This window comes from Vicugna pacos, chromosome 22, assembly GCF_048564905.1.
Source record: "Vicugna pacos chromosome 22, VicPac4, whole genome shotgun sequence".
Classification (NCBI taxonomy): domain Eukaryota; kingdom Metazoa; phylum Chordata; class Mammalia; order Artiodactyla; family Camelidae; genus Vicugna; species Vicugna pacos.
In genome coordinates, this window is record NC_133008.1 from 30,890,453 (window position 1) to 30,904,131 (window position 13,679).

General features: G+C 50.9%; 1 protein-coding gene across 2 annotated transcripts in view; it reads right to left on the minus strand.

Moving 5' to 3' along the window:
• The window catches only part of LOC140688497 (uncharacterized), a 32,207-nt gene extending 19,104 nt beyond the window's left edge, over positions 1-13,103 (minus strand). Inside the window, exons 1-5 of one of the 2 annotated variants that reach the window (XM_072948024.1) lie at positions 12,963-13,103; positions 7,315-7,441; positions 6,145-6,322; positions 5,629-5,753; positions 4,223-5,352 (exon numbers count right to left, since the gene is read on the minus strand). In XM_072948024.1, the coding sequence (XP_072804125.1) occupies positions 4,562-5,352; positions 5,629-5,753; positions 6,145-6,322; positions 7,315-7,441; positions 12,963-12,965 (1,224 nt within the window). In that variant the 5' untranslated portion in view covers positions 12,966-13,103 and the 3' untranslated portion in view covers positions 4,223-4,561. Of the gene's footprint in view, positions 1-4,222; positions 5,754-6,144; positions 6,323-7,314; positions 7,442-12,962 lie in introns of those variants that run through there. The other variant, XM_072948026.1, reaches the window with a different exon arrangement.
• Positions 13,104-13,679: the final 576 nt, after the last annotated feature.

Sequence of the window (13,679 nt, forward strand, 5' to 3'; positions counted from 1 at the left end):
CACAGGGAAGTTTATACAATATGTTATAATAACCTATAATGGAAAATATGAAAAAGGATACATACATGTATAACTGAATCACTTTGGTGTGCCTGAGAAATTAACACAACATTGTAAACCAACTAGACTTCCATAAAAGGATGAATATGTGGGCAGCCTTAGCTTAAAACTTCCCCGGTTTTGCTCCTCAGGGAGACTGCTTTGGGAAAGATCCCCTATCTTCTCCTTACTTGCTGCAAGCAATAAATCCTTCTCCAGAAAACAAAACAATTTGCACCTTTTGATCAGACTCTCAGCTTCACAGAGAGATGTTACGTTATTTTAAGGCATGAGCACCACCCCCAGCTACCCCTCTGTCCCTCTCTCAACCTTGTGGATTTTGTTCATCTTCTGTGAGGCATCCGCAGGTCATTAAGCTTTTTGTTCAATTCCTATGATATTCGTAAATCACTGTTGCAGGCTCATAATCTTTAAGTCCATCATTATCTTGGTTCCTTTCCTGATGTTTGTGAAAGGAATATCAAAATGGAGTCAGTGCTGCTAAGAGAGCTCTCTCAAAGGGAGCCAGAGATGTATGTATGTATATGCATGACTGGGACATTATGCTGTACATCAGAAGTTGACACATTGTAACTGACTATCCTTCAATTAAAAACAAAAGATAATAGGAACCCCCCCCCCCCCGCCTCAGCCAAGTCACTCCCTTGCCATGCAGGCAATTGCACGTGGCTTGCCATGGTTGCAGACTCCAAGTCGTAATTCTCCGCTGATTCAAAATAAACCCATCTTTTCTAGAGAAAAATAAAAATAAAGTTAGACCAGTTACTGTCTTAATGCAGGCATCGAGAGCTTCTGCCCAGTGGGGAAGAAAGTCAAAATGCTTATCAGACCCTCACCCCAAAGCATCTCCTGACAGCCATCCCTCACAGGCATTTCCTTTCTTGTGTCAGAGTACAGCTGCTCAGCTTTCACCTGTATAAACCCCCGACTCGTTCTCTTCCCTGGAACGCTCTTGGTTTTACCAGAGTCTATCTCCTGAGTTGCAATTCTTAAGACCCCCAATAAAGGTCTCTGTTCCCTGCAAGCTCAATTGTTACCGGTTGACACGTTCTAATCTTAAGGAGATTGTTGGTTTGGTGGTAGGAGGCTGTAAGCATGTGTTTAAAGCCTCTGAGAGGAGGTGTTAATGCACCAGGGAGATTATTACTACAATAGGCAGGATATTCCCCAATGACTGGGGTGTACTTCACAGCCTCTGTCCTGAAGACCCAAACTAGCAACAATCAAGGCAGTCAAAGACAGACCTCACTGGAGGAGTCTCTCTCTCTCTGGTTTTTAAAAAAATTTTATTTTGTATTGAAATGTAGTTGGTTTACAATGTTAGTTTCAGGTGTACAGCCAAGTGATTCAGGTATACATATACATACATTTTTTCAGATTCTTTCTATATAGCTTATTACAAGATATTGAATATGGTTTCCTGTCCTATACAGTAGGTCCCTGTTTATCTGTTTTGCATATAATAGTGTGTATCTGCAAATCCCAAACTCCTTATATATCCCTCCCTGCCTCCTTTCCTCTTTCCTAACCATAGTTTGTTTTCTATGTCTGAGTCTGTTTTTGGTTTGTAAATAGAATTTGTACCATTTTTTGGAGATTCCACATATAAATGATACATGCTATTTTTCTTTCTGACTTACTTTAATATAACCTCTAGGTCTATACATTTTGCCGCAAATGGCAGTATTTCATTTTTTTAAATGCCTGAGAAGTATCTCATTGTATAAATACACCACAGCTTTTTTATCCAGTCATCTGGTGATGGACATTAGGGCTGTTCCCGTGTCTTGGCTATTGTAACTAGCACTGCTATGAACACGGGGGTGCATGTGTCTTTCTGAATTGAGAGTTTTCTCTGGGTATGTGCCCAGGAGTGGGATTGCTGGATCATATGGAAAGTCTATTTTTATTTTTCTAAGGAATGTCTATAGTGTTTTCTGTGATCTCTGTACCAATTTACACTCACAGCAACAGTGCAGGAGGGTTCCTCTTTCTCCACACCCTGTCCAGCATTTTTAAAAATAGGTATTTCTAGCTCTGGGACCATAGCTCCCCAACAGGTCCCTGGAAGGTGGTATGCTTACTAACTCTGACTATGACGGATCTCATTTTACTATTTATTTTTCTCTTTCCTCCCTCCCTCTCCCCATTTCTTTCTTATACTTTGGGTCACTTGGAGTCAAACTAATACCTACAAGGAACATGCCGCCGAGTTGGAAACTGTGTGGTAGTGTACAGTGCACCTCACTGCATGGAAATTTTCATGATTTGACGGGTTACCTGGTACCAATCCAACCCATTCTGTGACCAACTTATCCTAACGTGGGTGTCTCTGAGTTCAGTGGCAAGTGTTCTGACAGTTCTTAAGTTCTTGATCTGTGACCACCAATTTTTGTGGATGTTTGGTTTCTAAGATCCACGTTAGCAGTAGCCTTTATCTACACAAAATGAGACAAACACACACGTGCACCCAACCAAACCAGCAAGAGCCCAGGCGTGTGACCGCAGGCGGGCTGGGGGGGCTGTGCGCGCCGCCAGCACTTCCCAGCACGGGCCGAGGAAGGAGACCCCAGCACGAGGGGCTGGCGGACTGGAGCTGGGGCGGGGGCTGTGCCGGCAGCCCCAGCAAGCAGGAGCTGTGGGGTGCAGCTTGGGAAAGGGGCTCCAAGCAAGCAGGAAATTACAGACCAAACTAAGGACCAGGGACTCGGGCTCCGGATGGGACCATCTTCCAGCGCAAGCTGACCCACTAAACCCTGGACTGGAAAGCCAGTTTGACTGGGCGTGCAACACAAAGCAAGCAGAGCTCAGAGCTGACAGGAACTTACCCACAGCCCTCAGAGACATGGTGAGAAAGACAGCGAACTCAGAAAAGGGTTTGTGGGCATCACGCCTGTGTTTCTTTCCTCTGAATATTGTTGGAATGTCCTTCAATCCCACTGTTGACACCAAATCTGTTCAACAGCAGAAATTCACTGAGTAAACTTAAAGATCAAATTTAATTAGTTGGAACAGTTCCTGACGCAGGCAGCATCTCGTCCAGCAAGTAGAGCGGTGCACCACTGAGCTGCGGGAAGGAAGGTCATCAGCACACTATTTAGAAAGCCGTGTCTGCAAGAGAAAATGCCCCAAAAACTGCCCCAGATACACTCCTAAGCGGTTATTTCAATCATGGAAGAATATAGAAACAAGAAATTCAGGGTCAGTATAAACTTTCAACAGTGCAGCCAGGGAAGCAGGTTCCTGCTGCCATATTAAATGTGGAGGAAGGAACATCTCCCCTACTAGAGGAACACGAGGCTTCCTACAGAAATCACGCAGGAAGGTCTGCTGGACGGGGGCAGGTCTGCTGGACGTGGGCAGGCACAAGATCACTAAGTATGAACCTGAAAACCAAAGAGGATTCATGCAGGAACTTGGGGAGAAGCGCCCAAGAAGGAACTAATGTCAAACACGTGTCTGCTTGGGGGCTGGCCCACGTGGGCAGGGCCAGGAGCCAGAAAACTGGGCCCAGTAAGTTCCCGTGTGTCTCCACCTCCTGACAGTACAGAAGACCTGAGGCTCATGGCTTCCTTACCTCTGTTATCCAGACCTCATGCCTCTTCCTCTTCTCAGGAACTTCAACTCAGAACCACTGACAGAAGGACTCTGGGTTAGTCTCCCACCGGATTACCCACGCCCACAACACAACTCAGTAGAACCGTCTGCACACGAGCTTTCATCTTCACGCCACCGGGTCAGTTACTCAATGCATCATGTCCAATATCCAACCAAAATCAGGGACAATGGGCAGATGCCAAGTTATAAACATAATCAAGTAAGATTGTCACCTTCCAAGACCTCCCACAATTCCTAGTTTCTGTGAGGAACACACACATACACGGTATTACTAGCAACAAACAAACATGGAAGACACACCTCTCGGTAACAGACTCAAGGAGGACAAGGGTGGAGTCAGGAGAGCCCAGCGCCTGCGACGCTGGACCAGACAGGACATTTCAACAGTGCCGGTCGCCTATCAGGATCACATCCCAGGATCACAACGCCAAGAAAGAATCAGAAACCTTTTCATCTAAAAATTATACCAACTTGCACATGAAAAAAAAAAAAGCTGAAAACCACGTCCACCCCTGGTTCAAATGACACCGTAATGGAAACAAGACAAGTTTTTATATGACTGTGTAATTATGTAAAGTCCAAGATAACAAAATGCGAGTAGCCCCGGTGAAGGGGACACAGAGGGACAGTGACGATCTTAAGTGTTCAGATCAGGACACGAACTAGAAGTCAACACACTGGATCCTTATCCAGATGAGGCACTTACGGAGGAAAACCTGTATTCATATCCATGAAAAGTTTTTTCCTGCCCTGAGTTTTCACATATAAAGTAAGTGATGTGCTTAAGGTTCCCCCACCTTCTTTTGATTCATATTTCTCTCCTGTGATCGCTCACATTTACAAGGTTTTAAGGGGGAAGGAAGCCTCCCCCCAGTCCTCGTATTCAGAGTTTCTCCCCAGCGTGTGTCCTCATGTGTCCTCGCAGGTTTACGGGATACCAGAAGGCTTTCCCACACTGTGGACACTCGTAGGGCTTCTCCTCGCTGTGCGTCCTCACGTGCTTCCGTAATGACGAGGGCCAACAGAAAGCTTTTCCACACTGTGTGCATCTGTAGGCTCTCTCCCCACTGTGTGTCCTCACGTGTCCTCGGAGGGAGGCATGGCGCGTGAAGGCTTTCCCACAGTGCTGACATTCGAAGGGTCTTTCCCCGGTGTGCGTCCTCTCATGCTCTCGAAGGGACGTGGAACAACTGTAGGCTTTCCCACATTCCACACACGCGTAGGGTTTCACTCCGCTGTGCATTCTCACGTGCTTTTTAAAATACCGCTCATGCCTGAAGGCCTTCCCACAGTGCTGACATTCATAGGGCTTCTCTTCACTGTGCGTTCGTACGTGCTCTCGAAGGGACGAGGAGCAACTGTAGGCCTTCCCGCACTCCGTACATTTGTGGGGCTTCAACCCACTGTGTGTCTTCATGTGCCTTCTGAAGTATCTGGGACAACTGAAGGCCTTCCCACACTCCTTACACACGTGCGGCTTCTCTCCGGCGTGTCCTGTCGCGTGTCTTCCCAGGGGTCTGGGGTACCGGAAGGCTTCCCCACACTCCTTACACTCGTAGGGCTTTTCTCCCGTGTGAGTTCTCACGTGCCGCGCAAGGTAGGAATAATACGTAAAGGATTTCCCACATACTTCACACACGTGGACTTTCTGTCCAGAGTGACCTCTCAGATGGCCTCGAAAGGAAGAGGGACAAGTGACAGCTTTTCCAGATTTTTTACAGTCGAAGGACTGCTCACTCCCGTGACTCTTCACATCTCTCTTAAACACTCTCCCAGCATCCCTGACATTTACAGGGGACAGAACTACGTCTGTTCCCCCAGGACTGCGCAGGCAGGAGACACAGCTGCAGGCTTGCCCGCACTCCTCACACCGATGAGATTTGTGTCCACTGTGAGATCTCAGCTGATTCTCCAAGAAAGAATGACCCCTGAAGGCTCTTCCACACTTACTGCACTTATGGAGCTGAGGTGCAGTCAGATCACCCTTGTCCTCAGGAAGGCCTGGATTCTGGTTCAGGGTTTCTCCACACTGATGACCCTCGTTACCTCCAAAGAGACTCTCCACCCAATGACTTCTGTTCAAAATCAGAAGCACAGTATTAGGGATTAATGATTATTAATCATCTCTTTGTTAATAACTTATTGATGGATAGTAATGATTATTTTGACTATGTATTTGCCATTTGCACAAATGGGCAAGTTTTCCCCACTGTCTGCATTGTTTCAAAGTGTAACAAGTTTAATGCTCCGGCTGGGGCTCAAACAGAGCCATAACTTTCAGTGTTTTTCACACATGAGATTTCCTGATGGTTGCTTCCTACTGAACTCTGTCTCAGACACTCAATATCTACATCATATTTATAAAAGTATTGTGCTATAAAGATTCCGTAGGTACATAATTGTTCAGCTAGGTTTACACCTAACAGTGTGCCGAGATGCCCCCACTCCCCTGTGGGAGCCACTCACCTCAAACGCCTCTCCTGGGCTTGGCGATCCCTGTTGTTATGAAACATCCAATTTTCTCCAAAAACAGACCAGGAATCATTTCCTGGGAATCCTACTAGGTTTTGTTCACTGGATATTTCACCCTCTAAAATAGCCCACCAAGAACTTGATCCACTGGTGTTAACTTGAGAGCAAGAACCTGCAACATTGGTAGCATTGCTTAATTTCTTTGGAAAAAAATGGTGGTATAATTGAAAGAAAACAGACCATATGCAGACTTCTTTTCATAGATTGATCCGAAAATGCATACATGTTTTTTAAGGAAAAGTGGACAAAAGAACAAAGGAAACGCTGAGGACCTCGATGATTTGGGCCTTTGGGCGTCACGGGGAGAATGAGTCACAGTGGCAGCCTGCTCACTAAGAGGCACTTCAAGAAGAATGGGGACCGTCATCGGAGAAGCCAAGGGGAAAGGAGCTGGGCACAGCGCACGTCCCCAGACGCTCCCTTTCTAACACGAGCAACAGAAAGTGGGTGAGGGTGGGCGAGAAGCCCCACAGGGGGCCAGGTGAAGGACAAACGTCACCTTCTCCAAGACTGAGTCCTGTTTCTAATGGGCACGTCCGGGTACCGCTCCCTCGCCCAGACCTGCCCCTCCTGAGAGCGGCGCTCCTGCTGAGCGCAGGCAGGGCCCCGGGGAAGCCCGCCTCCCCTGCCCCAGCCGCCACCAGGAGGGCGACGCTGTGGGGCTGCTGCCCTGCTCCCGAGAACAGCTCGCGCTGAGGGAGGGCGGGGGACACAGCATTTCGTAAGACGGGCCGGTGCCCTGTCCCCGTCACTGGGGACAGGCATGCGTGGATGAGACTGCAGCAGGTGCCCACGCCACACGTGTGCTGACCACAGGCGCTGCTCTCGCCGCCCCATGACCCTGGAGGCTGTGCTCGCATTCACAGGATCAGGGAGCCTCTGATTAATCCCTAAAACTAGGGAGGCTGACCAACAGTAAAAAGTCAGTCGTACGTGAAGCTTTGTTTCCATGGAAACGCTATCTGACTCTAAGTAGGTTCTACAAGGCGGGGACCACGCCTGCCTTCCTTTCAACATGTCCCCGTCCGTGTCCCTAATAAGAAAGAACAACCGTAAGAGTATCTGTTCCCTGAAGACTGGGTGGAGGGGTGACGCCAGCCTCACCCACGGAGGCCAGGTTCCTGAAGGTCTCCAGCATCACGTCTCTGTAGAGCCTCCTCTGAGCCGGGTCCAGCAGGGCCCACTCCTCCGCGGTGAAGTTCACAGCCACGTCTTTGAAGTCCACCGGGTCCTGAAAGAGACACTCTGTCTCAGTGAGGCTCCCTCTGCACCCACGAGTGGGGGGACGGGCCCGACAGCCGGCGACCCAGGCACAATCCAGGACCCCTGGGCTTGCGCTCTTGTGGGAAGTGACAGTCCCCGAGCACATGGAATGCAGTTTCCCCAGCGACGGTGACTGCCGGACACTGAAGCAGTGAGCGACAAGAATACATGTAGACTTAGAGGCACAAGATTAAAAACAGCTGCATTTACTGAGAGATCAGATCCTGAGACACAGGAAAGACTGGAGTGAAGTCATTGCTCAGGTCACATGGAAATGGACACCTGGCTTGGTCAGAAGTTACTACTGTGTTGTCGCCTCCAAGAACGGGAACCAAAACATCAGGATGCTGTGAACACTTCGGTTTCCAGTGCTGCTGGTCTGAACCACTCTTCATTCAAAGGCAGCAGTGTCAAGTAGCCTGGGCCTATGCCCTCAGAGGGGACAGAGGCAGAGACACGCCCCCTCCCAGGGCGAGGGGACATTGAGGACAGAGGCAGGTGGGGCCTGGGGCCCGGCTCACCTGTTGGTGGGGGCAGGCCTGGTTCCTGAGGGATCCGTCAAGCCAGCAGGGCCTCTCAAACCAATAACCAAGGGCCCAGGATTCAAGGAAGATCCCCCACAAGGAAGAGCTGTTGAAGGACCCGAGGGTAAGAGAGCCAAAGCGACTTTAGCGGAGAGGAAAAAAGCTCCTAATCATTATCTTTAGAGAAATATGGAACCACAATGCACTGGTGATAACAAAGACATAACAATTATGACATGAGAAATCAGACATGTCTTTCAACAGAAACTATGGTCACAAAATCTAAAGAAAAAAAAAAACCCACAACAGCAGCACGGAAGGCAACGGGACTGCAGCCGGAGCCTGCTCGTCGCAGCTGAGGGCAGCCTTGTATCAGAGGTGCTTGAAAACTGACATGACAGCAATAAAAAATTAAAGAAAACAACATACAAGGCAAATGACACAGTGGAGTAACGGGGCACTGAGTCTGAACAGACAATTATGCAGAGAAGATACATGATAGCCAGTGAGCACACGGGAGGACCGCCAGCACCCCTAGCAACGGGGACCCACGTGCAGAGCTGAACTGTGGCGACACCTCCTCGCCCGCTCCGTGAGGCCAGCATTACCCCAACACCGAAACCAGAGAGACATCACATGTCAAGACATCTGCAGAACAGCATTCCTTATAAATACAGAAAAAAAAAAAAAAGCCCTCAATGAAATACTAGCAATCCAAATCTGGGATGTGTAAGGAGGGTTCAGCACCATGGCCAAGTGGGGTCTATCTCAGGAGTGAGAAGGTTGGTTCAAAGGAACAAAGCACTGGCATCATATACCTTATTAATAAAGAACAAAAACCACACGATCACCTCAACAGACTCAGAAAAAGCATCTGTCAAAACACGTCACCTCAGGATAAAAATACTCAGCAGTGATAAAAAAAACTCCGTAGAGGGGAGGGTGTAGCTCAGGGGAAGAGCAGGTGCTTAGCGTGCATGAGGCCCTGGGGTCAATCCCCAGCACCTCCATTTAAAATAATTTATTAATTAATTTAAAAAATACTCAGCAAACTAGGAACAGAATGTACTAAACACTAAAGGGCCTCTTGGAGAAGCTCACACTTAACATTCGGACAGACATTTCTCCAAAGAAGGAACACAAATGGCCAGTAAGTTCATGCAAGGATGCTGGTCATCTGTCACCAGGGAAACGCGAGTCACAAGTACAAGCGGCTACCCCTTCACACCCAAACACACCCTAGAAGGCCAGGACGGGCGTCACCCCGGGGCCGCCCACTGGGAGGTACTACCAGGAACCAAGTGAATAAAAACCTACACCTTCAGCTAATGGAACAAACATCTCCTGTGCATGTGCACTGAGTCACACGGCACCAGGATCCACGAGGACCCAAGAGGGACGAGCAGTCAAGCGTGAGCCGCTCAGACCGGCGCCCGCTGCCCACAGCGCACGAGGACACCCCCAGGCAGCAGGTCACAGCCGCCCTGAGCTGGGGGCGGGCGCTCCACACCTGCCCTCCCCCCTCACGGTGGAAGTGCCCCCGCCCCTGGGCCTCAATTCTCCCCCAGGAGGAACCACTCAAGTTTAAATTCTGACCCAGAGAAACCCTCAGATTCACTAACCCTCTCAACGGCAACTGAGCCCACGGAACCGTCCCGAGTCTGACCTTCACAGCCTCACTCAGGACGCACACGTCACGCTCAGCCCATCAGCTCCTCCGATGAGGCCAAAACCCGAGTCAGGGAACAGCGCCACCTCAGAGGACACGCCGCCCCCAGCAGTTCTGCAGGTGACCCCCTGCCCCCACGCTCGCGGCATCAACAGCTCCTCCTGTGGCGGTTCTCTGGTCTGGAGGCCACCTGCACGGGGTGGGCGACAGCAGGACCCCAGGGCGCCTTCCGTCACCTCCCCGAGTCAGCTCTGGGCTCAGCTTGTCCCCACCCCAGATGACACACCTGCTTCAAGCACCGTGGGGTCACTTCCAGCAGATGGACCCTCCTCCCAGCATGTGAGTGAGAGCCCCGGGGATCACTGCTTCCTCCTGTGTTCACTGGGGAGTCCACCTGAGCCACCCTCCAGCCGCACCCACTGATCCACCCCCACCCTCACACCATTTAAAGGACCAGGACACACCCCTTCCCCTCCGGAAGCTAGCAAGGGAAATTTCCTTATCTTCACGCCCTCCTGCTGCAGCAAGAGTGCCAATAAAGCCTTGCCTGAATTTCTAGTCTGGCTTCTGATCTATTTCTATTATTTAAAGAGCCCAAAGACCTTCCATTGTTTAAAGGGTTGGTAACAGTTTGAGTAACTGGACACTTCTCATGCCTTTCAGAAGACAGCTACCAGCTCCCCAACATCCTCCAGGATAATGAGCTGAAAATCATCTAATCAGAAGTCAGCAAGTCTCAGTAGCCCAAGTCACATGTCACAGCATCTCCACGGATCTGTGCTGACCAGCTACTGACAGGAAGTGGCCCAGGATTAGACAGCGTCACCAATCTGCTCCCTGAGGGCACCATTTCTCTGAATCTTTGTAATCCGTATCTCCATCCATTTTACATGAAGGTGGGGGAGTGCCAGCACATCCCTCAATTCTAATGGGAGACTATAAGACTTTCTGCACTGGGACACTTGTCCCCAGAGGCATCTCTGGTTAAGGCCCAAAGGCCAGGAATAACACGTATCTGCAGGAAAGAGCAGAGACCTGAGATGCTTCCTACCCTCACTGAGGAGAAGAAACCAGAAGAGAAGAAATCAGAACTTTACACCAGCTGAAACCTGAAGCTGGAGCAGGGGAAGCGATCAGTGCTGAGCTGGACCCAGAGAAGGCTGCTCACAGGGGTCAGGTGGCAGGGCCGAATCTGTAATAGAGGAGAACAGATCTGACTCCAGACTAGATCCATTCCTTTAGTTTTAACCACTGTGCCCTGTTTTCTAGGCTCAGTCTCGCCAGCTCTGCACCTTTTGTGAAACAATGTTGCCTTTAGCCTAAAATACACAGGACAGCCTATTCTCGGGGCTGATTTTTAAGGATGCTAGCACTTCTACACTTAGGTAGAGATGGCAAGTTGCAAAATAGAGAATGACCTTTGTTTCATTGGAGATTTACAGGTACACCATGGCCTGATCCACATGGAGGGCTGCCAGAATGAAGAATTCCTGCACCAAGAAGTTTGCAACAACGAAGTACAACCCCTCCCCTGTTCTGTTCTGGGTTTTTTGTTTTTTTGTTTTGTATAAAAGGAGCCTGTATTCTGACTGGACCTGGGTGGTTCTCCAAGACATTAGTGGGCCATCCTCTGTCTGCTGCCTTTCTGAATGAAGTCGCTATTCCTTACCCCAACACCTCATCTCTCGATTTATTGGCCTGTCGTGTGGTGAGCAGAATGAGTTTGGACTCGGTAACAAATCCTCCCTGAGCCCTGTGCTTCTGGAAACTTCCATGGAAGGTCACCACCCTTCTGTGTTCTGGAAAAGGGGCAGGCTGCAAGAAACCACCCGCTTCCCTCTCTGACTTAGAGAAGACCCACCAGAGGCCCCTTGTTTATCCAGGACAAGGCCAGACAGGCCCCCACATCCCAACTCCCCCCCATCAGTGATGAGCTGAACTGCTCGCAGATGCTTGTTGGCCAAACCTTGTTCAGCTCCTCTCCTGACCCCCGACACCTGACCTTTGGCCTCACCCCAGCCAGCAGACACATCTCTAAGGACAGGCCATCTGAGCATCACACCTGGTCCTTCCTGATTTTGTTTACTCTCCATATAAAAGGAAAACTCTGTGCCCAACTCCTGCAATGCTCCCGGATCTCAGGGTCGCGTTTGCCCTCCTGCGTAGCCCCCTCATCCCCGGTGGAACCGTCCCTTCTCCCTGAGCAATAATTCTTTAGTGTGAAAGTCTACCTTTAGGAAGTTTGTACTTTTCATTTGACACTGGCTTGACCAAGTGTTCCAAGTTGCCCATTTATTACCCAAACTTTACTTAGGCTCCTGTCTCCCCACAGGCCCCTGACTTGGGGTCACGAGCCCCAACTTCACCCCTCCAAACCCCCAACAAGCCCTGAGATGCAGAACAAAGCTCCCCACCACCATGGCCTGGGCTGAGAACGGACTGACCACAGGGAGGCCTCATGCAGTCAAAGAGCCTTGCTCTCACCCTTCTTGCTTAGAAGAGAAAAGCCCATTTCTGTTTCGTTGGAGACCCCCGCACATCTGTGAGGTCAGAGACTCCTCCAGATTCCAAGTCTCTGGAACGTTAAAAAGAAGACCACTGGCCCCCAATGGAGTGGCTTATGCTAAGTCCCCAGTCACCACAGGGAGACAATTACAGTTTCAGCCCCTCCCAGAAACGGAATCTGAAACCAGTCTATCAGGAATTACCCGGTCAGCACAAGTGAGATCATCTGCCCGACAGACCCCTGCCCTGCCTGAAGTAAAGCAGCCCCGCCACCCACAATCCACTTTCGCTGGCTCCTCCGCCCGCGCCCTTCTGCCTATACCCGCCTTTCATTTAGTGCGGCTCCCGGCCGCCTCCTTTTCTCTACTGGGTGAGAAGCTGCCTGACTCGTGAATGACTGAATAAAGCCAGTAAGAGCGTCACAAATTACGGTGCTGAATTCTATTTTTCTTTCCTTTCTTTCTTTGTTTCTTTCTTTTTTAACAGGACTCGTGTCTGTCCTTATCTGAGTGAGGATTTGACTTTATCTGTCCGGTCTGGGAGGGTTCCCCTGCCCCAGCCTGACCGCCGCCGGGGTCACCCAGTCCTCCCTGGGACCCCCCCATACTCGGGTCGGGACCCCTACCCGGGGCGAGGGGAAGGGACAGGACGCCGGGACCCTACCCCGCTGCCAAGGGGGACACTTGGGTCGGAACCCGGGGGAGCCGGCACGAGGAGACCCAGGCCTGCTTCAGCTCCCTGCTGGTCTTTAACAGCCCCTCCCGATCTGGGCCCCGGACCCCTGCACTAACCATCTCCGTCCCGCTCCGGGGTCTCCAGGCTCCCTTCCCGCGGTCCTGAGACCTGAGCAAGTGAGAGCGACGGGGACGGGACACCTAGGGCCGCGCCCAGCAGGTGCGCAGGAGCGCGGCGCTCCGCAAAGAGGGTCGCCGGCGCGGGCTGGGAGCGCGTCCGTCGCCGGCCCTGACGGGAGGGAGCTCCGCGCCTCCGCCCTCCGACTGGACACTCCTCCACCAGCGTCTTCGGGGCGTGTAGCACTCCGAAACCCGCCCCCAGCGCCCCTTATTAAGATCACCAGACCCTGCCCAGGAAGCCCTGATTGGATGGTTTTTCGAGAGTCGGCGCTCTGATTGGACGGTACTCCAGTCACTCACCATATTGAGACCGCTAAATGGATAATACTCGGCAAACTTCGGGCCTGATTGAACAGTTGTTCACCACCCCTGTCCCTTGATTGGGCAGTTCTCCAGGCCCCTCCCCAGCCTTTCTTATTATACCTGTCTCCCCTGATTGGACTCTGTTATAGCCCCGTGGACTGACTGACAGGCAGGGATATTGGTCAGGGGCCTATGCCAGGCGGAAGTGAGCATTCTCGGCTTCAGCCCTTCCTTGCCCGGCCTCCTCCTCGGGACCCGGACCCTCCTGCACGGGACGTGGACTCCGAGCAGAATTTGTTCCCGGGTGGGCGGCCCGCCCGCAGCTCGGCCTCCTCTCCTTGTCCTCCTCCT